Genomic DNA, 27,874 nt, shown 5'->3' with positions numbered 1-27,874 from the left:
AGTTTTCCAGGTGTAGTTGAATTGACAACTCAACTGCTACTACTTGCAAATATTATTTGGCTTCCCTTGTGTCGAATCAATAAATTAGGGTTGAATACTCTACCCTCGAAAACTATTGCGATCTCTTATACTTGTGGGCTATCACCACCAGCAGCGTGCTTTGTCGTGGTAGGGGACCGAGATGGCCTTGGTCTTTGGTGGCGTGGAGGAGCAGCGAAGGGGCGGGTATCTTTTTGTGGAGTCTTGCAAAACGACGGATCTTGTTTAACACAGAAATATGTCCACCTAGGTCACCTACGTTTTATGCAGAGCAGAGGATTCTTAGAGACATGCTTTGATGGATTGCTCAATGGCAAGAAGCGTTTGGAATTTATTTGAGAACGGGCTGGTAGAACAAATATGCCAAAACCAGGCTGCTAATATAAAGAGCTTGGTTTTTACTATGCATGAAACATTGTCCCACAACGATTTTATTCGCATGGTGCTTACTCTATGGGCAGTCCGGGGAGCAAGGAGGAAAGCCATCTATAGGGACATTTTTCATAGCCTCCTCTGGACACATTATTTTATAGTAGCTTTTCAAACAAATCTTCAGATTCTCGACACTTCGAGGGTGATCATCACATGTATGCCATCCTCAAGACCGACACAATGGCTCTCTTCGCCTGATGCATATGTAGCGAGAAGTTCGGATTTTGGTGTTGTTGCAGCGGTGTGACGTGACCATAATGGTGGCTACTTTGGGAGCTGTGGTGATTATTTTTATGGGCATTAAGCATCCTGGAACACTAGAAGTGTTGGCCATTCCAGAGGCCTTAGCTCTCGTCAAAGACCTAAATTTACAAAAGATTCATATTGCATCCGGCTACAAGATGGTGATTGATGATATCAAGCAACAAAGCTCAGCCAATTATGGAGCTATTATACATGAGCACTCTAGGGTTTTTATCATGTGTAATTTTGTTCACGAGCTTAGGAGCTTGAATTTCGAGGCTCACAATCCAGCGACACATGCTTTACATTTAAGGGTTGACCATTATATTTGGTTAGGTCAACCCGGTGATTTTCTCTTCATCTTTGTAAACATTGTGACGACTTAATAGAAGCAGATTTGTCTAAAAAAGAAAAAAAAAAGAAAAGAAAAGACAACACTAGTTATTTGGCTTCCATTTCTAGTTTTCTACCGGTGCTGCTACAGGGGAATTCGCTCGCCTTCCATTTCTAGTTTTCTACCCTCTTGGTCGCACGCGTCGTCCTCCCGGCCTCCACTCCACTCCCTCCTTTCCCGCCCACGCCGTCTTCCTCCTCTCTTCCCCCGTTTCCAGCTCCGGTCTAGCTAAAACCCTACCTACCACCAACCCAGTCGCCATGGCGCCGCAGACGCCTATCATACCCCCTGCCGCCTTGGACGGCGACGGCCTTCCTTCTGGAAACCCAACCCATTCTCCGCCGACCCTACCTTCGACATGGGCTTCCTCAAGGCAGCCTTCGACGGCGACCTCCGCCTCGTCAAGAGTAGGCACCTCCATACGCCGGCGATTCTTTTTCTCCATTTTCCGGTTCTTGTCTGTTTCCGTGCTGATTTTGGCGCCGATCCGTTTTACTACGTAGGCGGCGAGGGTGCTGGGAGGGGGGCGGAAGGCCGTCGCCTCGCCGAGAAGCTGGGGGCAGTGAGGGACGGCATATGCATAGGCTTACTGCACATGGCGGCCCTAGGCGGGAGCCTGCCCGTGTGCCGCTACCTGGTCGAGGACATCCGGCTGGATGTCGATGATGTAGGCCCGATGGGTGCGTCGCCTTCCTTCAAGCCCTTTCCTTTCCTTTCCTTTCCTTTCCGTAATAAGTAGGGAGTAGCTTTCGTCGATTAGAGAGTAGCTCTCGTTCATCCAGGTAGGTGTTTCCTTGGATGGGCTGATTTTGTTTCTGCTAAGCTTCTCTGCTCTGTTGTCCCTGACAGGCGAAACACCTTTGACCTGTGCGATTAGCCGTCAGAATGCGTACTTGGTGTGTTACTTTCTCGACCATGGTGCTGATACAGAGAAGCTCAACAGCGAGGGCTATACGCCTCTCCATTTTGCCACCAATCAAGGTAGCATGGATCTCTACGCATAAGTATCTACTACACATACTCATCTTTCCTAACTCTTCTTCATCTCCATGTGTACTGCGTTTGTGTGAGGAGCCATATATCAGTGAGACATCCAGTAATTTTTTCTGATTGGGTATTCTTTATAGTTGAAGGGCGTATAGGTATACACTATATGTAAAAAGTCCTTCCTTTCCCCCCTATACACATCACATTATGCAGAACAGAACTAGCTGGCCTTTTATGTTTCAATGCTATTGTCAATTTAGTTTAGCCAAGTCTCAAAAGTTTAAACTTGCAGTTGCGTCTGAATTCTGTGCACTCCATCAATTCCAGCTATTGACTATGTATTTCGTGGCCTTGATTTATGCCTTCTAAATTACAACCAAGGAGTTACAACAAAGTATCTATAGTTGAATAGTGATATACAATATCTTGCATTTTTCTACTTTGTATCCAGGATACGTTGACATAGTAGAGCTCTTACTCTCAAAAGGAGCTAACCCTGATGGACTAAGTCATGGTGGGACAGCACTGCATGTTGCTGCTAATAATGGGCATGATGATATTATTGTGAAGGTTTTGTTGGATCACCATGCAGATGTAAGCGCCACTCTCATATTTTCCTTTTTTACAAACTAGTTTCCTTAGAATGGTTAAGTCCACAGTAATAGTTATTTCATTTGTTGCCCTATCCAGCAACTTTTTCCTATCTGTATTTATTTCATGTCACTGGCTCTTGTGTGTTACACCTGTATTTTTCAGTTTTCATTCCTTCTAATTTAATCTCACCTGCTCCAGTTTTCAAACATAGTCTCAATATATAGTATCTTGTCTTGGTAACATGAGTGAAATTGCTGCTCTTTGTCCAATTCAGTTTCTCGAATATACACATCGACCTGTAGTCTCCTTTTCAGTGCTGAATTGTCTTGTTTTATTGCAATGGTCCCACCAGTGTCCAGGTGGAGTCCAGAGACTTGAGTGTAACATGCTCTCTGTTTCTCCAGCATACACATAATCCAACTATAAAATGTACACAGTGCTTTTAGTTTCTACTGTTCTTGCTTGACATAGCCTGGCAAGTTGAAGTTTAACATGCTTGACTTTTAAGTTCGACCTTTGTCGTTTGTCTGGCCATTGACTTTACTGAGCTGGAGACTCATTCTTTTGATCTTCCTTTCTTTCGTTTGAATTTTTGGGGAATGGTCAGAGGTACTTCTCCCAGACGGATTAATAGGATTAATATCACCTTTTCATAAATAACTTAGAATATTGTCTCCTCTGAGGATCATGTGCTTGGAGTAATCAAGCAGGACATGCTGTTGGCTCACTCGCGTATCTCCTGGAGCACATTTGGGGAAAACGAGCCTGATCCAGAGTCTGATTAGCTGTAATTTTAAGTTTGTTTTGAGGGCCACTGGGAGCCATGATCCCTTTCTCTGTAACTCAACTATACTTGCTTCTCTTCTGAAATGCATCGGCAATACAACTTCCATTTTCCTCAAAAAATAGATAACATGAGAGGCTAATTCATTTAATTTGCGATGTTTGTACATGCTAATTATGTTAATTTACTCACAATGACATTTTTTTAATATATATACAGATTCAGCTGTAGTTCTTCAGCCCTTATTTAAATTTTATGCTGACTGTAGTTATATGGAATTTCTAATTTCTGCATCTCCCAACAGCATAAGATAGCTTTGAGTGGTACTGATTCTACAGCTCTTGTTATTGCTACTGCCGCGTGCTCACTAAAATGTGTGAAGCTCCTGCTTGAGGTATGTCATCTTCTCACATCAACTTACAGGTTACTGTGCTAATGTGAAAAGAAAGGGTTATATTACTTAGTTTCTGTAATTTTCCTAAAATGGTTATGACAATGATGAATTGCAATTTGTATGTTTGTTCTTGTGAAGTATATAACCTGTCATCTTTTGTTAGGCTGGTGCTGATGTGGATGGTATTGGTAAAGATACACCCTTAATAATTGCTGCCCTTGCTGGCTCGACTGACATCATTAAGTGCTTAGTTCTGGCTGGTGCAGATGCTAATGATATTGACAGTGTAAGCTCTTTTTTTTACCTTACTGCTACATGGATGCTCTCGTCCAAACTTAGCAGGACATATTCTAATACACGGTTCGTTTAGCAGGTCATTGCTAAACATATTACTGGTTTTTCATCTTCAGTTTGTAAACTTTAAAACAAATGTCTTGATGAATTCTATTTTGTGCATTTTTGGTCCATTTAGATTTACCATAACAGCGAAGCTACATTTTAAATTCAAGACTTTATTCTGTTTGATTATTTGGAGAAGCATGTAATGGCTCTAGGCTATCTACTACTCCCTCCGTCCCATAATGTAAGATGTTTTTCAACACTACACTAGCGTCAAAAAGCTTCTTACATTATGGGACGGAGGGAGTAAGTAGGAAGAACTTACCTTGGAGTTCCAACTTTGACCAATTTCGAACTTACAAAGAACATTGGATTGTTGGATGAAATATATAAGTTACCGTCATCAGTTTGAGAAAAAAATGAAGGTGCGATTGCAAAATCAGCAGGAGTTACTTCTTATCTTATTCATCCTGGAAATTGTTGGGAACTTGGGATAGTATATAATGTAACAATTTGGTATTAGTATAAATGTTGTTCTTGACAGATCATGTTAACTAAGCGCCAGATTTATCCTAATCTCTAGAATGTATTTAAGTTTATACCATGTCTGCTCAATGGTTGTCTACATACCTTGCATGCTCTCGGCCGCTTCGGCAGTTTATTTTGTCAAATATCAAGTGAAGTTAATCTTGCTTGTTGTCTTGGCAGTATGGGCACACTCCTATAGAAATTGCTGCACGTTCTGGTATGCGTGAACATGTCAAAATTCTATTTCCCGTCACTTCTCGTATTCCTAAAGTACGTGACTGGAGTGTTGATGGAATCATTGGTAATGTAAAATCAGTGCCCTCATCAAAGGTATAATTATAAAACATCACTACCATATTTATATTAATGGTTTGAGTGTGCATGCTTGATTGCTGGCTGTGAGATTTCCTGAATTTGGGGTTTCTTCAATTCATTGTCTTAACTTGAAAAAACAGCTTGAAACCGTGCACTTGACTGGCCCTTCTGTATGTAATGAATTATGATTAGTGGCTGAGAATTAGATTGATCGTGAATTTCAAGTATGCCAGTTGTCTTGCTGCAATGGGTTAGCTATGAGCCGGTAAGCAAAAATGTGTCACATGTATTGCATGCCAACTCATTTCGGAGCAATAAGATTTAGTTGAAATGATTCTAAATGTATTTAACTTACCTGTTCTGTTAAACTGGTCAACTCGATATTCCTTATCATGTGACTTTTTGATGGCACATCACACTTTAATCTTTTACGTGTTAATTCTGTGGCATGCAACATGGATTGTGGTTTATTATCATGCCTAGGTGTTTTGAACTCTTGTGAAGTTTAAATTTTTGTAAGTATGAACCTAGCCAGGATTAACCCCAGTGTTGATTTTGGCCCAATTTGGGTCGAGATGTGCATTTAAGATTCTAAATTATAATAAAGTACAGGGAATTGGCCAAGTGAAAATATTAGTTTTTAATGATGAGATTGTGGTCTTGTGGGATTTCTGTAGCGGTAGCCTTAGCATATCCCAACTTGCTTTGGAGTAAAGGCTTCATTGTTTTTGTTGTGGATTCTGTAGTGGATGGAAGATGCGGTAATCAGTAATGTTGTTTAATACCTCACTCCAAAGACCACAATCAGTGATATGTATATCTGAAACAAAAGAGACTACCGAGTTCTATCAGTGATATTGATAGTTAGGCCAGTAGAAACATGTGGAAATGAAATGAATCAAACAATTCTTCAACTGCTGACACTGACTTTTAATATTATTTTATCTGGGAGACAGGAGGTTCAACATTTGAGTAAAAATATTCATGGCCATTTCGCAAGAGATAGAACTATTGAGTATGAGGAGATTATTATTTTTTCTACTGAGCATGTGGGAAGGGATTACATGTGATACTGCATTCGAGTAAAAATATTCATGGCCATTTCGCAAGTGATAGAACTATTGAGTATATTCAGGAGATTTTTTTTTCTACTGAGCATGTGGGAAGGGATTACATGTGATACTGAATCTTTATTTCATTTGACTGCTCTCAATGTTTCAGAAAACTATGCTTGCTAGTGCAAAATCTAAAGCACATGAGGCATTCAAGAATGGGAAACATCTTATTGCAGCAAGAATTTATGGAGAGGTACATTCTTGCATCTTGCTTGTTCTAGTTTATGGACTCATTGACTGCTTAGGACAAGTTGAAAGACTATAGTGCATTTTAGTTTTGTTTTTCTGTTCCTTCCATGGAATGGCATGTGTGATGGAAACTATGCTCTCTGTGCGCTTTGCAGATGTGCTAATGCTGTGAACTAGTTAGAGATTGCTCCTCTAAGCCCTTCCTGTCACGTTGTTATTTTTGTAATCTCTTAGGATGCATTTTTTTTATTGATGACGCAGTTGGATCAGTGGTAGAACAGATCATACATTGCATGTAAATTCAATTCATCATTGTGGACATAGGCCACACAGCAGCACATACGTGTAGGGGAAATAGAATTTGACACTGGACACATGAGACCAATACTAGCGGCTGGGCATGAAGGAAGAAGTTGATACCACAATGAAGTCCAGGAAGAATAATAGAATTGTTTCGGAGTTGGTTTATGTTAAGATATATACCTATCAACCAACTATCCCAAAAGACCGATCTGATAGGGAGAGGAGATATATAATACTCCCTCCGTTCCCAAATATAAGTCTTTCTAGAGATTCCAACAAGTGACTACATACGGAGCAAAATGAATGAATCTACACTCTAAAATATGTCTACATACATCCGTATGTTGTTGTCCATTTGAAATGTTTAAAAAGACTTATATTTACGAACGGAGGGAGTATACCTAACGTATGCATGGCATGGGTGAGCGGATATCCTTTTTGACGGAAAACAGCTAGATGCTGATTCTCATTGATGAAGAAAGAGGTTTTTTTTTGCAAGGAAAAAGAGAATTCATTCATCAAACGACGGCCAAGTCTGCATTACATAGGTTAGGTACCTCGTCCGGTCCTGACCGAAGCCACACTGCAGTGCACTTCTGTATTCTACCATAGTTTGCTAAAAAGTGGCTAACAACATTTTGTTCCCGCCTAACATGCTTGAATATGAACTCCCTATTATCCTGACGAAGTAACGATTTAATCTCCTGGACCATCATCATATATGTTGATCTGTTGTCTCTCTGATCAGTGGTCATCTTAATAAGCTCTGAGCAATCTGATTGGATAACGATTGGCAAAGATGACCACTGGATGGCTAAGGAGACGCCTTCCACACAAGCTGCTAATTCAGATTGCAACGGCATTGCACAGTGTTGTAACTCATGGCAGGAGGAGTATATAATTGCACCACGTTCATCTCTAAGCACCATGCCAGCTCCTGTTGTGTTGTCCACTTCCGAAAAAGAACCATCAATGCTCAACGCCACCCAGCCCGCTGGCGGAGGCTCCCACGCAAGCTTCTTCCGCTCCCAGCGCACATGTAATAACGGGCTGTTCTTACTTAGTTGACCGGCTCCCATTTTACCTTTGACATGATCAGCATGAGGGCTGGCTTGTACGACTAGCAGTGAGGTAATATAACTGGAGAGAAACCGGATCGACACCTTGATGGGTGGCGGACGTTTGTTGTGGACGATCTCGTTGCGCACATGCCAGCATCTCCATAGTGTCATCAGCGTACACAAGCGCCCTTCCTCTGACAGCTCCGCCAACACCTGGAGGAGCCAATCCGTCCCTGTGTTCACTAGCCTCCGGACGTCTGGAATATCCCATTGTTTTGCCATTGCTCGCCACAGCTCGACTGCTAGTGGGCACCTACATAGGCATGAAATATGTCCTCCGGTTCGGTAGCACACAATGGGCACAGATTAGAGACTTCAAGTTTACGACGGTGCTTATTAGTCCAAGTGGGTAAACAATCAGTAGCCACATGCCAAGCAAACACACGCACCTTCGGAGAAGCAGGGCACCTCCATAATAAAGCCCAGACGGCTCGTCGCCCGTCCGGTGCCTTGCTCGCCGCAACTGAAGATTGACGAAGACGATCATCGAGAGCCAACCGATACGCGCTCCGGACAGAGAAAATACCATTCCGTTCGGGTTCCCATGCCAGGACATCCGCACCAAGCCGAGGCGAAGTGTGAATTTTGATTATCTGATTAATATCCGCAGGTAAAAAATATTGATGGAGGAGGTCAAGGTGCCAACCACCTCTCTCATCCAGAAGCTCAGAAACTCGCCTCAACCTGCAGCGTCCCTGTTTCGTGATTGGTTTACCATAAATTGGTATCCATCGATCTCTCCATATACGTATGGACTGTCCGTTGCCAACTCTCCAGATGACACCACACTTTATAAGTTTCAGTCCATGCACTATCGATTGCCACGTTGGTGAAGTACTACTAGGGAACACCGTGTCCTCAAGATTACCTGATGGAAAGTACTTGGCCTTCAATACTTGAGAGCATAGACTGTCCGGGAAATTCAGAATACGCCATGCCTGACGTGCTAGCAAAGCTTGATTGAACAGACGGAACTCCCTGAATCCCATTCCACCGTGTGACTTGGGTTGAATCAATTTCTCCCATGCTCGCCAGTGCGTTTTCCGTCTTCCCTTTTCTGCTCCCCACCAAAAATTCCGAACCATCCGCATGAGGTCATCGCATGTTGATACTGGAAGCCTGAATACACTCATCAAATAAGTTGGCAGGGCTTGAGCAATGGATTTGATAAGAACTTCTTTTCCACTCTGCGCCATTGACTCGCACCATGTAACAAATCTCTTAGTAAACTTCTGTTGGATGTTCTGGAACCGTCCCTTGGACATGCGCCCCATAAGTGTGGGGAGGCCTAAATATTTCTCCTCGAAGCTAACATTCTGAACATCAAGGACACGGATCACATCTTCTTTATCTCCATGTCGGCAGTGTTCCCCAAACAAAATTGAGCACTTCTGTGGATTAATAAGTTGCCCTGTTGCACTAGCAAACATATCCAGAACCCCTTTAACCTGCAATGCTTTTCGTTCTGTAGCACGAAAAAATAGGAGAGTATCGTCCGCAAAAAGGAGATGGGAAATCCCTGGTGCCCGCGGGCACACTTTCAGAGGCGTAATATGAGACTCCCTCGCCTTCTCCTTAAGCAGTGCTGCTAGGCCGTCCGCAATAAACAAAAATAAGAATGGTGATAAAGTATCTCCCTGCCGTAGCCCTCGCGACGGTGCAAATGAATCCGAGCAGGCTCCATTAATTTTGATAGTGTATCTCACCGAGGTGACACATGACATTATCCATTTCACCCATCGATGATCGAAACCCAACTGTTGCATCACTCGCTCCAGGAAAATCCAATCCACCCGGTCATACGCCTTGGACAAGTCCAGCTTATAGGCACAAAAAAATTTGTCCGGGTTTTTCTCATGCCGAATAAAATGAGTACACTCGAAAGTAATGAACGCATTATCTATAATGAGTCTACCCGGGACAAACGCACTCTGCTCTGGTGAAATTAGCTCACCAAGCAGGGGCCTCAACCTGTTGACCAGACACTTTGCAATCACCTTATAAATCACGTTGCATAGGCTTATGGGACGGAAATCTGACAACTTACTTGGTTCATCAATCTTTGGAATCAGCACTATGGTTGTCATATTCACCCCCTCTGGCATGTGTCCCGACTCAAAAAATAACCGCACAACTGAGATAACATCCTCCTTCATAATAGCCCAGTGTTTCTGGAAAAATCGAGCTGGAAAACCGTCCGGACCCGGTGCCTTTAGAGGCCCAATCTGAAACATAGCATCACCTATCTCCTTATCAGTGAAGGTAGAGCAAAGTCGTTCATTCATCTCATCAGTGATAGCTCGAGCAAACAAGGGCACCACATTATCTGCATTTAGAGAGGCATCAGCTGTAAAGAGGTTTTGAAAATAGTCCAGGGCCATACCTTCCATAACATTCTGATCTGTATGCACCACCCCGGAGCTATCCACAAGCCTTTTTGTTTTATTTTTTCTAGCTCTCCACACAGCTCGCCTATGAAAAAATTGGGTATTGCTGTCTCCCTCTTTAAGCCAATCAATGCGAGATCTCTGTCTCCATAACATCTCCTCTCTGTACAACAATTCCTCTAGATGATCAGACTCCTTGCGTATCTCGCCGCGGTCTGCATTCATATGCATAAGCTCCTCAAGCCTGGACCTTGATTTTTCAATCTCTTTACTCACATTTCCAAACTTCTTATGACTCCACTTGATGAAGAAAGAGGTTGAAAACCCATACAGATGGTTACAGACGTAAGCTCTACACCTAGTTCACACGTACTGCCAGTGCATGGCGCCGGCCACCATGTCTAGTTACAACCGGCTGGTGAGGCAATTCATGGCGGCTCGAAAAATTTGCTCATCGGCGTCAGTCCAGCGAACAGCCAACACCTCGCCTCGTCAGATATCCTGTTAACCAGTTGGTTCACATCGCAGGCTTTCCCTTCGAAGACTCGTGCGTTGCGCTCTTTCCAGAGGCACCAGGAGACGAGGAGGCAAGTGGCATGCCATGTTGGTCTGTTGCGTCTCGGGAGGGAGCTGATCTGTCTCCTGAACCTGTCTCTGAGGCGTACATTCGTGTTCATGTCAATTGCAGCAAAAGGAGGGCCAAGCAAGGCTGCCGTTGATGCCCAAACCTGCTTCGAGAAGGTGCAGCCCGAGATCAGGTGCCGTGCTGTTTCCGGCTCGTTATGGCAGAGTGGGCATAGCGGGTCGTGTGGAATCTGTCTCTTCGCCAGGTTATCTGCCGTGAGGCACTTCCCTCTCAGGAGGAGCCAAGAAAACGCCTTTGCTCTTGGGCCAGCCTTTGCGCTCCAGATCAGCGACTTGTCATTGGTTGGGATTGATCCCTGGAACTGCATCCTGTACGCAGACGCCGCCGAGTACTCTCCCGAGGTCGTCCACTTCCATCTAATGTTGTCTGGCAGGCCGTCAGTGAAATTTATGTTCCTTGTCACTTCCCACAGCTCACAGAGCTTGTGCAGCACCACCGGAGGTGGGTTGGCCTTGACATAATTTAGCCACTTGCCGTTGCTGATTGCGTCTCTGAGTGAAAGACGGCGGCCATTGCAGTGTCCAAAGAGGTTTGGCCATCTGTCTGCTGGCCGGCAGCCCTGAGCCCAGTGTGATCTCCAGAAATTTGTCTTGCGCCCGTCTCCGATTGTGATCTCCGTGGCAGCCCGGAAGACGCCCTCCGCCGGTGGGTCACTGGCCATGATCAAATCCTGCAAGGGGCGCGTGTCGTCAGTCCATTTGCTCCATTGCCATCTTGCCCTCAGTGCAGCACCTTGCATCTTGAGGTCGTGGACCCCGAGGCCCCAAACTCCCATGGCCGGCAAACCTCCTTCCACCGCACTAAGCACCTGCCTGCCGGTGCCATCTCATCTGCTGCCCAGAGGAATCCGCGCCGCAGCCGGTCTACCAATCTTATGAACCGAGCCGGTGGTGCAATCGCCATCAACCTGTAGATGGCCATGGCGGTGAGTGTAGTTCGGACAAGCTCGATCCGGCCCGGCAACGCGATAAGCTTGGCCTTCCATCCTTTGAGTCGCTTGGCCAGACTGTCCAGGACTGGCTGCAGGTCTTCTCTTCGTAGGCGACCGTCCGAGAGGGGCAGCCCAAGGTAGATAATTGGGAACACCTTGGAGGAGCAGTTGGTACCTTCGATGGCGGCCTCCACGGCGATCGCCTCGCAGCGAATGGGCGTGGCCGCGCTCTTGTCCCAATTCGCCTTCAGGCCCGAGACCTCTTGAAACGCTTCGAGGAGGCGTACTGTCGCGTGCATCTCAGAGTTAGATGGGTTGATGAAGGCAATGACGTCGTCGGCATAGATCGACACTCGGAAAGGCATGTTTATCCGACCAATGCTGGCAAACACTCTGTATCTGCAAGCGGTCTTAAAGAGGGATTCCAGAGTATCCATTGCGATCACGAAGAGTAGCGGGGAGAGGGGGTCTCCCTGTCGAAGCCCGCAGCGGTGTTTGATCATCTCCGATAGATCGCCACTAATGTTCAGCCTGGTGGATGATGTTGCGAGCAACCCTGAAATCCAGTTCGTCCATCTGATGCCAAAACCCCTAGCAGAAAGTAGCTCGAAGAGAAATTCCCAAGAGAGGCTGTCGAAGGCTTTTGCGATGTCAATCTTCAGAAGCAGTGCAAGAGTTCTTCTAGCCTTCAGGGTTCTAATCATTGCATGAACATACATAAAATTGTCAAGTATCGATCTCTTCCGGATGAAAGCACTTTGGCAAGGCGAGACAAGCTGATTCATCACCGGTTGCTGCCTGCGAGACAGAATTTTTGCAATTAGTTTTGCGATGCTGTGGATCAAGCTTATTGGTCTAAAATCAGTTAGGCTAGTGGCCCCCTCCTTCTTCGGGATCAAGATCATGACCGCCGTGTTTAATGCCTGTAGATTTGACATGTTCTGATTCCAAAATTTGTTAAGTGCCCGCATCAGGTCATCTTTGATTACTTGCCAGCAACTTTGGAAAAAAAGCCCCGTGAAGCCGTCAGGTCCTGGGGCTCTGTCAGTTTTTGTGTCATCGATCGCTGCGAGTACCTCTTCTTCAGAGAACGGATCATCCAGTTGTGCAAGCAGCTGCGTGTCCGGGGTGTATCCTAGTGCCTCAAAGTTCAGTTGCTTCCTAGTAGGAGCCGGCTGTCCGAGCAGTTTCGAGAAGAACTCCCAAGCAATATCCATCTTATCTTCCTGTCCCGAGAAGAACTGGGCGTGATGCTGAATTGAGGGGATGGCATTTTTCCTCCTTCTTGTTGTGGCCTTCATCTGAAAAAAATTTGTGCAGGCGTCTCCTTCTTTCATTCCTCTGACAGTGGATCTCTGTCTCCAAATTGATCGCTGCAGAGCACTGTGTCCCAGCAGTCTCATCTTCAGATTGTTCCGCAACATGTGCTCTAGTGGTGTTAGTTCTCTTGAATCTCTCGCCTTGTCCAATCGAAAAATGATCTCGTTGGCAACATCCATTGCGCGGTTCATCTGGTCTGTAGACCGATCATGCCAGCTCTTTAGGGCTCCGGCCACTCTGCTCAGTTTTGTGTGCAGGACAACAAACGCATCGGGCGATGCAACTGGCTACTGCCAAGCTGTGGCCACCACTTCCTCAAACCCGTCCATCCGCGTCCAGAAGTTTTCAAATCTGAATCGTCTGCAATGCTTGAAATCGGTGGCGCAAGTGAGCAGTAGCGGGCAATGGTCACTGACGGCGGATGACATCCCTTGTAGCAAGCAGGAGGGGAAAAGATCGTGCCACGTGTCATTGAACAGCACCCTATCCAATTTAACTAGCGTTGCCCTTTGCTGCTCATTTGTCCAAGTATAGGTGCGGCGGTGGAGGTACAGGTCTTTGAGTTCCATGTCCGAGATGAAACTCCGGAAGGCGTTCATTAGTCTTTTGTTAATCCTGTTGTTTGATTTGTCTACCGCCGAGCAGATAAGATTGAAGTCACCTGCACATATCAGCGGACACTGGTTGCTCGAGATGCAAGTGTGCAAGTCTGTGAGGAAATTCATCTTCTCCTCGTCCGCCTGCAGTCCCTAGACCCCAATGATCTGCCAGCTCTTCCCCGTCTTTGTGTGTGTGCATCGGGCGGTCACGAAGTTGGTGCTGCAGGTCGTTGATGTGACCTGAATCTCCCCATCCTTCCAGGCCATTATTATTCCCCCACGTGCCGTCAGCAGGTTGAAAACAGAAATTTGTGAAGGCGTCACCACAACACTCCATGACGATTGCACTAGTGACAACAGAGAGCTTCGATTCTTGCAAGCAAATGAAAGATACATTGAATTGTTGCACTAGTCTCCTAACTACTCCTCTTCTCATAGCCGAATTCAGTCCTCGTACATTCCAAATCAACATTGGGCAGCTATCCATGGGAAACTAATCTGTCGATGCGGCAATACACAATCCAGCGCCTAGGCGGAGCCGCGCGCGGTCCCACTGCCGTGCAGTGCCGTGGTCTTGATCCCGGGAGCAGCTTCAAGTGCTGACAGCGCCTCAACCTGCATCTGAGTGAGAGGCCTCTCGAATGCGATCTCGTAGCGCAGAATGGCCTCCCGGCCATTGTGGTCGATCCCAAGCTTCTGCAGGATCAGCTGTTGGGCCCGAGCTACAGCGTCGAGGGTTGACATCGTCTTGGAGGCGAGCCGGCCGCTACGACGCGGGTTCGCGACAGGGGAGCGACGTCGGCGGGGGGCCCTGGCCGTGCTTGCTAGCGGCCTTGGAAGGATGGCAGGGGTAGCGTCAGCCGTGACGTCCGCGATGAGCTGATCCACCACGGTCAATGGCCCCACTAGCTCAGGTCTTGGAGGCGAGGCGTTGGTCTGTCGTGGCTGGCCCATCGCCAGAGGGGAGGGCAGGCTGGGGGCTTGGAGGGGGATCCTCATTGGCCCACCGATGGGCCTTGGAAGCAGCGAAGGAAAATATGCCCTAGAGGCAATAATAAAGTTATTATTTATTTCTTATATCATGATAAATGTTTATTATTCATGCTAGAATTGTATTAACCGGAAACATATACATGTGTGAATACATAGACAAACAGAGTGTCACTAGTATGCCTCTACTTGACTAGCTCGTTAATCGAAGATGGTTATGTTTCCTAACCATGAACAAAAGAGTTGTCATTTGATTAACGGGATCACATCATTAGAAGAATGATGTGATTGACATGACCATTCCATTAGATTAGCACCCGATCGTTTAGTATGTTGCTATTGCTTTCTTCATGACTTATACATGTTCCTATGACTATGAGATTATGCAACTCCCGTTTGCCGGAGGAACACTTTGTGTGCTACCAAACGTCACAACGTAACTGGGTGATTATAAAGGAGCTCTACAGGTGTCTCCAAAGGTAAATGTTGGGTTGGCGTATTTCGAGATTAGGATTTGTCACTCCGATTGTCGGAGAGGTATCTCTGGCCCTCTCGGTAATGCACATCACATAAGCCTTGCAAGCATTGCAACTAATGAGTTAGTTGCGAGATGATGTATTACGGAAACGAGTAAAGAGACTTGCCGGTAACGAGATTGAACTAGGTATGAGATACCGACGATCGAATCTCGAGCAAGTAACATACCGATGACAAAGGGACAACGTATGTTGTTATGCGGTCTGACCGATAAAGATCTTCGTAGAATATGTAGGGAGCCAATATGAGCATCCAGGTTCCGCTATTGGTTATTGACCGGAGACGTGTCTCGGTCATGTCTACATTGTTCTCGAACCCGTAGGGTCCGCACGCTTAAGGTTCGATGACAGTTATATTATGAGTTTATACATTTTGATGTACCGAAGGTTGTTCGGAGTCCCGGATGTGATCACGGACATGACGAGGAGTCTCGAAATGGTCGAGACATAAAGATTGATATATTGGAAGCCTATGTTTGGATATTGGAAGTGTTCCTGGTGAAATCGGGATTTTACCGGAGTACCAGGAGGTTACCGGAACCCCCCCGGGAGCTATATGGGCCTAAGTGGGCCTTAGTGGAAAAGAGAAGGGGCAGCCCAAGATGGGCCACGCGCCCCTCCCCTCCCTTGGTCCGAATAGGACAAGGAGAGGGGGCCGGCCCCCCTCTCTCTTTTCCCCCCTCCGTGAATCCTATTCCACCTCCTAGTAGGAGTCCTACTCCTACTAGGAGGAGGACTCCTCCTGGCGCGCCATAGGGGCCGGCCGCCTCCTCCCCTTGAGCCTTTATATACGGAGGCAGGGACACCCCAGAGAAACACAAGTTGATCCACGTGATCATATTCTTAGCCGCGTGCGGTGCCCCCTTCCACCATAGTCCTCGATAATATTGTAGCGGTGTTTAGGCGAAGCCCTGCTGCTGTAGAGCATCAAGATCGTCACCACACCGTCGTGCTGACGGAACTCTTCCCCGACACTTTGCTGGATCGGAGTCCGGGGATCGTCATCGAGCTGAACGTGTGCTAAAATTCGGAGGTGCCGTAGTTTCGGTGCGATCGGTCGGGCCGTGAAGACGTACGAACAAACCGCGTTTAACGCTGCTGGGTCTACAAGGGTAAGATCACACTCTCCCCTCTCGTTGCTATGCATCACCATGATCTTGCGTGTGCGTAGGAATTTTTGAAAATACTACGTTCCCCAACAGCAGCTACATGGGTCAACTCACCCAAAGCAATGGGCGGCAGGGTGGTCCTAGTCACCAACACCGGCTCTGGCTCCATCTCTGCGATGGCCATCTCCTCGCTGGCCAGGTCCGTCTATCCTGTGGCAGCCCTGGTTTGCGTCCCCCCAGGCGAAGCACGAGGAGGGGATGTTTCTCCCTGCGCCCCAACGGAAGGCGCTTCTGCATTGCCCCGAACGATTGAGGGAGGGCCCAGTGCCGCGGTTGCGACAGTGCCCGTGAGCGCGTCCACCAGCGACTGGCCCGCTGCCGCATGCACATGCACGTCGGGTTCCGCGGCATGATTGGCATCCGTGGATCTGATGCACACATCAGCGTTAGGGTTCGGTGGCTCGGCTCCGGCCGACGCCGGCAAGGACGGCATGCGCTCCACGCCCTGGAGGAAGCCACAGACCTGGTTGTCGTTGATGAGGGCGACACGTCGCCATGGTATGGCGCAACTTGGCTGGACATGCGGTGGAACACTGAGGGGCGGCCTGATGGCACCGACGCCGAGCGGGAGCCGTCGATGTAGTTCGTGCCCAGGACAGCGGCCGAATGTCGATGCGGTCCCCCTCCCTTCTCGTGCCAGGTCCCTGCGGCCCTCCGGTGACGGCGAACTCCTCCAGCTCATCGAGGTGCTCGAGGACGAGGCCGGCCTGAACGCGTGGGCATAGCGGGAGCGGCGAGGAGGCGTCGGACGTCTGGACGAAGCCCGATGGGAGGGCGAGGTGGTCCAGCGGGTCGATGTTGTGGCGGGGCTTGTGGGTGCCCAGCTCCACTAGGAGGACTCCTCCTTGGCGCGCCATAGGGCCGGCCGGCCTCCTCCCTTGCTCCTTTATATACGGGGGCAGGGGGCACCCCTAGATACACAAGTTGATCCACGTGATCGTTTCTTAGCCGTGTACGGTGCCCCCTTCCACCATAATCCTCGATAATATTGTAGTGGTGCTTAGGCGAAAGCCCTGCGACAGTTAAGCATCAAGATCGTCACCACACCGTCGTGCTGACGGAACTCTTCCCCGACACTTTGCTGGATCGGAGTCCGGGGACGTCATCGAGCTGAACGTGTGCTAGAACTCGGAGGTGCCGTAGTTTCGGTGCTTGATCGTCGGGCCGTGAAGACGTACGACTACATCAACCGTGTTGTCATAACGCTTCCGCTGTCGGTCTACAAGGGTACGTAGATCACACTCTCCCCTCTCGTTGCTATGCATCACCATGATCTTGCGTGTGCGTAGGAAATTTTTTTAAATTACTACGTTCCCCAACAGTGGTATCAGAGCCTAGGTTTTATGTGTTGATGTTATATGCACGAGTAGAACACAAGTGAGTTGTGGGCGATATAAGTCATACTGCTTACCAGCATGTCATACTTTGGTTCGGCGGTATTGTTGGACGAAGTGGCCCGGACCGACATTACGCGTACGCTTACGCGAGACCGGTTCTCCCGACGTGCTTTGCACAAAGGTGGCTAGCGGGTGACAGTTTCTTCAACTTTAGTTGAACCGAGTGTGGCTACGCCCGGTCCTTGCGAAGGTTAAAACAGCACCAACTTGACAAACTATCGTTGTGGTTTTGATGCGTAGGTAAGATTGGTTCTTACTTAAGCCCGTAGCAGCCACGTAAAACTTGCAACAACAAAGTAGAGGACGTCTAACTTGTTTTTGCAGAGCATGTTGTGATGTGATATGGTCAAGACATGATGCTAAATTTTACTGTATGAGATGATCATGTTTTGTAACCAAGTTATCGGCAACTGGCAGTAGCCATATGGTTGTCGCTTTATTGTATGCAATGCAATTGCGCTGTAATGCTTTACTTTATCACTAAGCGGTAGCGATAGTCGTGGAAGCATAAGATTGGCGAGACGACAACATGCTACGATGGTGATCAAGGTGTCGCGCCGGTGACATGGTGATCACGACGGTGCTTCGAAGATGGAGATCACAAGCACAAGATGATAATGGCCATATCATATCACTTATATTGATTGCATGTGATGTTTATCTTTTATGCATCTTATCTTGCTTTGATTGACGGTAGCATTTTAAGATGATCTCTCACTAATTATCAAGAAGTGTTCTCCCTGAGTATGCACCGTTGCGAAAGTTCTTCGTGCTGAGACACCGTGGATGATCGGGTGTGATAGGCTCTACGTTCAAATACAACGGGTGCAAAACAGTTGCACATGCGAAATACTCAGGTTATACTTGACGAGCCAAGCATATACAGATATGGCCTCGGAACACGGAGACCGAAAGGTCGAAGCGTGAATCATATAGTAGATATGATCAACATAGTGATGTTTACCATTGAAACTACTCCATCTCACGTGATGATCGGACATGGTTTAGTTGATTTGGATCACGTGATCACTTAGAAGATTAGAGGGATGTCTTTCTAAGTGGGAGTTCTTAAGTAATATGATTAATTGAACTTTAATTTATCATGAACTTAGTCCTGGTAGTATTTGGCAAATCATGTTGTAGATCAATAGCTCGCGTTGTTGCTTCCCTATGTTTATTTTGATATGTTCCTAGAGAAAATTGTGTTGAAAGATTGTTAGTAGCAATGATGCGGATTGGATCCGTGATCTGAGGTTTATCCTCATTGCTGCACAGAAGAATTATGTCCTTGATGCACCGCTAGGTGACAGACCTATTGCAGGAGCAGATGCAGACGTTATGAACGTTTGGCTAGCTCAATATGATGACTACTTGATAGTTTAGTGCACCATACTTAACAGCTTAGAATCGGGACTTCAAAGACATTTTGAACGTCATGGAACATATGAGATGTTTCAGGAGTTGAAGTTAATATTTCAAGCAAATACCCGAGTTGAGAGATATGAAGTCTCCAACAAGTTCTATAGCTAAAAGATGGAGGAGAATAGCTCAAACAGTGAGCATGTGTTCAGATTGTCTGGATACGACAATCTCTTGAATCAAGTGGGAGTTAATCTTCCAGATAAGATAGTGATTGACAGAATTCTCTAGTCACCATCACCAAGTTAGTAGAACTTCGTGATGAACTATAGTATGCAAGGGATGATAAAATGATTCCCGAGCTTTTCATGATGATGAAATCGATGAAGGTAGAAATCAAGAAAGAGCATCAAGTGTTGATGGTAGACAAGACCACTAGTTTCAAGAAAAGGGCAGAGAAGAAGGGAACTTCAAGAAGAACAGCAAGCAAGTTGCTGCTCAAGTGAAGAAGCCCAAGTCTGGTCCTAAGCCTGAGACTAAGTGCTTCTACTGCAAAGGGACTGGTCACTGGAAGCGGAACTACCCCAAGTGATTGGCGATAAGAAGGATGGCAAAGTGAACATAAGTATATTTGATATACATGTTATTGATGTGTACTTTACTAGTGTTTATAGCAACCCCTCAGTATTTGATACTAGTTCAGTTGCTAAGATTAGTAACTCGAAACGGGAGTTGCAGAATAAACAGAGACTAGTTAAGGGTGAAGTGACGATGTGTGTTGGAAGTGGTTCCAAGATTGATATGATCATCATCGCACACTCCCTATACTTTCGGGATTAGTGTTGAACCTAAATAAGTGTTATTTGGTGTTTGCGTTGAGCATGAATATGATTTGATCATGTTTATTGTAATACGGTTATTCATTTAAGTAAGAGAATAAATTGTTGTTCTGTTTACATGAATAAAACCTTATATGGTTACACACCCAATGAAAATAGTTCGTTGGATCTCGATCGTAGTGATACACATAATCATAATATTGAAACCAAAAGATGCAAAGTTAATAATGATAGTGCAACTTATTTGTGGCACTGCCGTTTAGGTCATATTGGTGTAAAGCGCATAAAGAAACTCCATGCTGATGGGATTTTGGAATCACTTGATTATGAATCACTTGATGCTTGCGAACCATGCCTTATGGGCAAGATGACTAAAACTCCGTTCTCTGGAACAATGGAGCGAGCAACAGATTTGTGGAAATCATACAATACTGATGTATGTGGTCCGATAATATTGAAGGCTCGCGACAAGTATCATTTTTTCTGATCTTCACAGATAATTTGAGCAGATATGGGGATATCTACTTGATGAAACATAAGTCTGAAACATTTGAACAGTTCAAAGAATTTCAGAGTGAAGTGGAAAATCATTGTCACAAGAAAATAAAAGTTTCTACGATATGATCGCAGAGGTAAAATATTTGAGTTACAAGTTTGGTCTTCAGTTAAAACAATGTGAAATAGTTTCACTATGCACGCCACCTGGAACACATGTAATGGTGTGTCCGAACGTCATAACTGTACTTTATTAGATATGGTGCGATCTATGATGTCTCTTACTGATTTACCGCTATCGTTTTGGGGTTATGCTCAGAGACGGCCGCATTCACGTTAAATAGGGCACCACAAAATCCGTTGAGACGACGCCTTATGAACTATGGTTTGGCAAGAAACCAAAGTTGTCATTTCTGAAAGTTTGGGGTTGCGATGCTTATGTGAAAAAGCTTCAACCTGATAAGCTCGAACCCAAATCGGAGAAATGTGTCTTCATAGGATATCCAAAGGAAACTATTGGATACACCTTCTATCACAGATCCGAAGGCAAGACTTTTTTTGCTAAATTCGGAAACTTTCTAGAGAAGGAGTTTCTCTCGAAAGAAGTGAGTGGGAGGAAAGTAGAACTTGATGAGGTAACTGTACCTGCTCCCTTATTGGAAAGTAGTTCATCACAGAAATCTGTTCTGTGACTACTACACCAATTAGTGAGGAAGCTAATGATGATATCATGTAACTTCAGATCAAGTTACTACCGAATCTCGTAGGTAAACCAGAGTGAGATCCGCACTAGAGTGGTACGGTAATCCTGTTCTGGAGGTCATTCTACTTGACCATGACGAACCTACGAACTATGAGGAAGCGATGATGAGCCCAGATTCCACAAAATGGCTTGAGGCCATGAAATCTGAGATAGGATCCATGTATGATAACAAAGTATGGACTTTGGTTGACTTGCCCGTTGTCCGGCAAGCCATTGAGATTAAATGGATTTTCAAGAGGAAGATGGACGCTGATAGTAGTGTTACAATCTACAAAGCTAGAATTGTCGCAGAAGGTTTTCGACAAGTTCAAGGTGTTGACTACGATGAGAGTTTCTCACTCGTATCTATGCTTAAGTCTGTCCGAATCATGTTAGCAATTGCCGCATTTTATGAAATCTGGCAAATGGATAAACAAAACTGCATTCCTTAATGGATTTATTAAAGAAGAGTTGTATATGATACAACCAGAAGGTTTTGTCAATCCTAAAGGTGCTAACAAAATGTGCAAGCTCCAGCGATCCATCTATGGACTGGTGCAAGCATCTCGGAGTTGGAATATACGCTTTGATGAGATGATCAAAGCATATAGCTTTATACAGACTTGCAGTGAAGCCTGTATTTACAAGAAAGTGAGTGGGAGCACTACAACATTTCTGATAAGTATATGTGAATGACATATTGTTGATCGGAAATAATGTAGAATTATTCTGCAAAGCATAAAGGAGTGTTTTGAAAGAATTTTTTTTAAAGAAAGACCTCGGTGAAGCTGCTTACATATTAAGCATCAAGATCTATAGAGATAGATCAAGACGCTTGATAAGTTTTTTTCAATGAGCACATACCTTGACAATATTTTGAAGTAGTTCAAAAATTGGAACGGTCAAAGAAAGAGTTCTTGGCTGTGTTACAAGGTGTGAAATTGAGTAAGACTCAAAGCCCGACCACGGCAGAAGATAGAAAGAGAATGAAAGTCATTCCCTATGCCTCAGCCGTAGGTTCTATAAAGTATGCCATGCTGTGTACCAGATCTATTGTATACCCTACACTGTGTTAAGCAAGGGAGTATAATAGTGATCTAAGAGTAGATCACTGGACAGCGGTCAAAATTATCCTTAGTGGAATAAGGAAATATTTCTTAATTATGAAGGTGACAAAAAGGTTCGTCGTAAAAAGTTACGTCGATGCAAGTTTTGACACAGATCTGGATGACTCTAAATCTCGATCTAGATACATATTGAAAGTGGGAGTAATTAGCTAGAGTAGCTCCGTGCAGAGCATTGTAAACATAGAATTCGCAAAATACTTACGGATCTATATGTGACAGACCTGTTGACTAAAATTATCTCACAAGCAAAACATGATCACACCTTAGTACTCTTTGGGTGTTAATCACATAAACGATGTGAACTAGATTACTGACTCTAGTAAACCCTTTGGGTATAGGTCACATGACAATGTGAACTATGGGTGTTAATCACATGTTGATGTGAACTATTAGTGTTGAATCACATGGCAGTGTGAACTAGATTATTGACTCTAGTGCAAGTGGGAGACTGAAGGAAATATGCCTAGAGGCAATAATAAAGTTATTATTTATTTCCTTATATCATGATAAATGTTTATTACTCATGCTAGAATTGTATTAACCGGAAACATAATAAATGTGTGAATACATAGACAAATAGAGTGTCACTAGTATGCCTCTACTTGACTAGCTCGTTAATCGAAGATGGTTATGTTTCCTAACCATGAACAAAAGAGTTGTTATTTGATTAACGGGATCACATCATTAGAAGAATGATGTGATTGACATGACCCATTCCATTAGCTTAGCACCCGATCGTTTAGTATGTTGCTATTGCTTTCTTCATGACTTATACATGTTCCTATAACTATGAGATTATGCAACTCCTGTTTGCCGGAGGAACACTTTGTGTGCTACCAAACGTCACAACGTAACTGGGTGATTATAAAGGTGCTCTACAGGTGTCTCCAAAGGTACATGTTGGGTTGGCGTATTTCGAGATTAGGATTTGTCACTCCGTTTGTCGGAGAGGTATCTCTGGGCCCTCTCGGTAATGCACATCACATAAGCCTTGCAAGCATTGCAACTAATGAGTTAGTTGCGAGATGATGTATTACGAAACGAGTAAAGAGACTTGCCGGTAACGAGATTGAACTAGGTATTGAGATACCGACGATCGAATCTCGAGCAAGTAATATACCGATGACAAAGGGAACAGCGTATGTTGTTATGCGGTCTGACCGATAAAGATCTTCGTAGAATATGTAGGAGTCATATATGAGCATCCAGGTTCCGCTATTGGTTATTGACCGGAGACGTGTCTCGGTCATGTCTACATTGTTCTTGAACCCGTAGGGTCCGCACGCTTAAGGTTTCGATGAAAGTTATATTATGAGTTTATGGTTTTTGATGTACTGAAGTTAGTTCGGAGTCCCGGATGCGATCACGGACATGACGAGGAGTCTCGAAATGGTCGAGACATAAAGATTGATATATTAGACGGCTATATTCAGACACCGGAAGTGTTCCAGGTGATTTCGGAGAAAACCGGAGAGCCGGAGGGTTACCGGAACCCCCCCCCCCCGGGAGAAGTAATGGGCCATATGGGCCTTAGTGGAGAGAGAGAAGGGCAGCCAGGGTGGGCCGCGTGCCTCCTCCCCCTGGTCCGAATTGGACTAGGAGAGGGGGGCGGCGCCCCCCTTTCCTTCTCCCTCCCCACTTCCTTCCCCCTCCTAGTAGGAGTCCTACTCCTACTAGGAGGAGGACTCCTCCTTGGCGCGCCATAGGGCCGGCCGGCCTCCTCCCCTTGCTCCTTTATATACGGGGGCAGGGGGCACCCCTAGACACACAAGTTGATCCACGTGATCATTTTCTTAGCCGTGTGCGGTGCCCCCTTCCACCATAATCCTTGATAATATTGTAGTGGTGCTTAGGCGAAGCCCTGCGACAGTTAAGCATCAAGATCGTCACCACGCCGTCGTGCTGACGGAACTCTTCCCCGACACTTTGCTGGATCGGAGTTCGGGGACCGTCATCGAGCTGAACGTGTGCTAGAACTCGGAGGTGTCGTAGTTTCGGTGCTTGATCGGTCGGGCCGTGAAGACGTACGACTACATCAACCGCGTTGTCATAACGCTTCCGCTGTCGGTCTACGAGGGTACGTAGATCACACTCTCCCCTCTCGTTGCTATGCATCACCATGATCTTGCGTGTGCGTAGGAATTTTTTTGAAATTACTACGTTCCCCAACAGCAGCTACATGGGTCAACTCACCCAAAGCAATGGGCGGCAGGGTGGTCCTAGTCACCAACACCGGCTCTGGCTCCATCTCTGCGATGGCCATCTCCTCGCTGGCCAGGTCCGTCTATCCTGTGGCAGCCCTGGTTTGCGTCCCCCCAGGCGAAGCACGAGGAGGGGATGTTTCTCCCTGCGCCCCAACGGAAGGCGCTTCTGCATTGCCCCGAACGATTGAGGGAGGGCCCAGTGCCGCGGTTGCGACAGTGCCCGTGAGCGCGTCCACCAGCGACTGGCCCGCTGCCGCATGCACATGCACGTCGGGTTCCGCGGCATGATTGGCATCCGTGGATCTGATGCACACATCAGCGTTAGGGTTCGGTGGCTCGGCTCCGGCCGACGCCGGCAAGGACGGCATGCGCTCCACGCCCTGGAGGAAGCCACAGACCTGGTTGTCGTTGATGAGGGCGACACGTCGCCATGGTATGGCGCAACTTGGCTGGACATGCGGTGGAACACTGAGGGGCGGCCTGATGGCACCGACGCCGAGCGGGAGCCGTCGATGTAGTTCGTGCCCAGGGCAGCGGCCGAATGTCGATGCGGTCCCCCTCCCTTCTCGTGCCAGGTCCCTGCGGCCCTCCGATGACGGCGAACTCCTCCAGCTCATCGAGGTGCTCGAGGACGAGGCCGGCCTGAACGCGTGGGCATAGCGGGAGCGGCGAGGAGGCGTCGGACGTCTGGACGAAGCCCGATGGGAGGGCGAGGTGGTCCAGCGGGTCGATGTTGTGGCGGGGCTCGTGGGTGCCCAGCTCCACCCACCGGGGAAGCTTGTCCGGCGTTTCCACCCAGGCATAGAGGACGTAGAATGAGGTCTCGATTTCGTGGAGAGACTCTACCTCGATGGCGTGGCGTCGATCCGCACCATGGGGAGCATCTTGGCGACGTGCTGCAGCGACCAGGACTGCAGCGGCACGCCCTCGAGGAAGAGTCGTGCCCGGTAGCGCAACGTCTTGAGCTCGGAGCGGGTGCGACGGGACCAGTCCTTGACCAGGTACGGCGAACCTTGGTTGTCGTGGAAGACGCCACAGTCAAAGACGATGTCGCGCCACCGCGGGTCGGCGAATCGGGCGATGAAGGAGTCAAAGAAGAAGGAGACGGAGATCCCTGCGGGCGGCATGTCCGGGAACTCTACCAGGACGCCCTCCTTGACCTTGGCCAGGTACATTCCCTCCGCAGCCACAGAGATGATGAGCGCCGTGGCCCGGAGCTGGATCTCTCGGTCTGCCATCTCCTGGGTGAAGTCGAGTAGCACCGTGGCGCTGAGCGGGCGGCGGTCTGCATCGCCAGGCCGCGACGCGGGGTTCACACCGGATGCGGAGGCCATGGAGGGGAGGGCGGCGGTTGGAGTGGGGTTGGGCCCTGGGAAGACTAGGCGGTCGCGGACGGGCGGCCTGAGAAGCGGAGGGGTGGCGGAGCGTGGTGCGTAGGCGTGGCGGCGGTGCGGCGCGCGCCAGGAAGTGGCGGGAGGGGGTTGCGCGGTAGGTGCTTGAAATGGAAGTCCTTGCGGCGGTGACCAGCCCGGGCGCAATGGATGCAACGCAAACGGTTGTGGCAACTACCAGAGTGGTGAACTGTTTCAAGGCACCGGAAGCAACGGCCCCTGAGGTCTCCCTTAAAGGAGTAGTGGAAGTGGTGCGAGGTGGAGGCTCCACCTGAGCCCGTCTCCTGGAGACCAGCTGCCACCCATGCCCAGCCTCGTCGGCATTGAAGGCCGGCCCAGGTTGTCCAGGGGTAATGACCACAGGGGTAGGCGCAACCGGTGGTCCGGAGGTAATAACCTTAGGCGCTGCCGCAGCCGGAGACTCGGAGGCATGGACCGCCGTGGTGCCCGCAGTCGTGGGGCTTCGTGCAGCGACCTCCGCGTATGACCGCTGGACGGAGGGCGAGCCCTCATCCTCAGATCCGCTGTCCGAGAGGCAGATGCGTGCCTCAGAGCTAGGGGATCCGTGGCTGCGCGGGGAACCTGGAGAGGAGGGCGAAGGCGGGGCGGCGAGCGCCATAGTGGCAGCCAGGCCGGCGGCGGACCAGGGGACAGAGCTCAGGTGCCGTGGCCGAGGTGGCCACAGGCGGAGCAGAGCGGAGCTGGTGTCGAAGGCTGGTCGTAATGACAAGTATCATAGACTAGTATCATGCATATGATACTAGTGTATGATATTACATCCGTAATGCATAGTATCATATGTTAGTATCATAGATGATTTTATTTATTGCCATGCATGACACATAGTAGCACAACATTTAATATGATACGGTATCATGATATGATACTCAACCCCCTCTTTCTTCATTTAATTCTATGCCACCTCATCAAATTTGCCTAGTTGGTATGCATGATACTACCTATGATACTCCCATTACGACCAGCTGAAGGGACCGAGCTGGTAAAGTTGTTTTCACTTACTGGGCCATTTCCATCGAGCAGATATCCTGTCACATGCTTATGGAAGCTAATCATGTCATTGATGACTTGTATTTACTGCATGCGTATATATTATTAAAATTCAAATTGTTTTAGTGGTTCATCCAGCACGGCAGATTTCTTGCTGGCAAATCTTAAACATTGTGCAGAACTGTGCTGATGCTTGTTGTGTGCTGTTGCAGGCAATGGAGCTCGACCCTTTTAATGCGACCTTGCGCTCAAACAGTAGCCTATGCTGGATTCGCTTCGGTTATGGGACGCAGGCCCTGAAGGACGCTCAAGCTTGCAGGATGATGCGACCTGGCTGGGCCAAGGGCTGCCACCGCGAAGGAACTGCTCTGATGCTACTGAAGGTGAGATGCGATGTTTTATTAGATGAGTCGTGTGTCTTGTTTGTGTGGGAAAACCGTTTCGATACAAGTACACAAGTTGTGTTATTTTCTGTGGCAACAGAATCGTATTTGATGTAGTATGTACAATTCAAACTCCTTGTCTTCAGGACTATGAAAAGGCATGTGGTGCATTTCTTGATGGTCTTAAGTTGGAGCCTGGGAACGTCGAGATGGAAGACGGGTTACGGTATCCTCTTTGTTCCTGTTGGCTACATTTTATACTTACTGTGATAACCATGGATGGTCAATGATGTTTCTTCCTTGTTGCGGTGATCTTTCAGTTAGAACAGCCTGCCCCGTAGACACCATACTTAACTTACTTAGAGTTGGAACTGAACTGAAATATGCAGGGAGGCCTTGGAGTCCATGAAGATATGTGGCAAAAAGAAAAGGGGTTAGCTGGCCTAGCTGGACCAGCACCCGCGATTACTGCAAATAGAAGTAGATGCCAGATATATACTCTTACCAGAAACTTGTACGCATGCACTTGATTTGGTCCACTCACTGAAGAAACGGAGGTGTCTTAGTTTGGCTG

General features: G+C 47.1%; 1 protein-coding gene across 1 annotated transcript; it reads left to right on the top strand.

The window, feature by feature from the left end:
* The first annotated feature begins 1,228 nt into the window (after positions 1 to 1,228).
* On the top strand, positions 1,229 to 27,874 carry LOC125551332 (ankyrin-3-like). The gene is made up of 10 exons (XM_048714523.1): positions 1,229 to 1,515; positions 1,612 to 1,788; positions 1,958 to 2,089; positions 2,547 to 2,689; positions 3,778 to 3,867; positions 4,031 to 4,153; positions 4,915 to 5,064; positions 6,271 to 6,357; positions 27,130 to 27,300; positions 27,447 to 27,874. The coding sequence occupies exons 1-10, from the start codon at positions 1,467 to 1,469 to the stop codon at positions 27,588 to 27,590; spliced, it is 1,266 nt and encodes a 421-aa protein (XP_048570480.1). The 5' UTR covers positions 1,229 to 1,466; the 3' UTR covers positions 27,591 to 27,874.

Source organism: Triticum urartu, chromosome 4 (assembly GCF_003073215.2).
Source record: "Triticum urartu cultivar G1812 chromosome 4, Tu2.1, whole genome shotgun sequence".
Lineage (NCBI taxonomy): Eukaryota > Viridiplantae > Streptophyta > Magnoliopsida > Poales > Poaceae > Triticum > Triticum urartu.
This window is presented reverse-complemented; position numbering and strand designations above follow the sequence as displayed.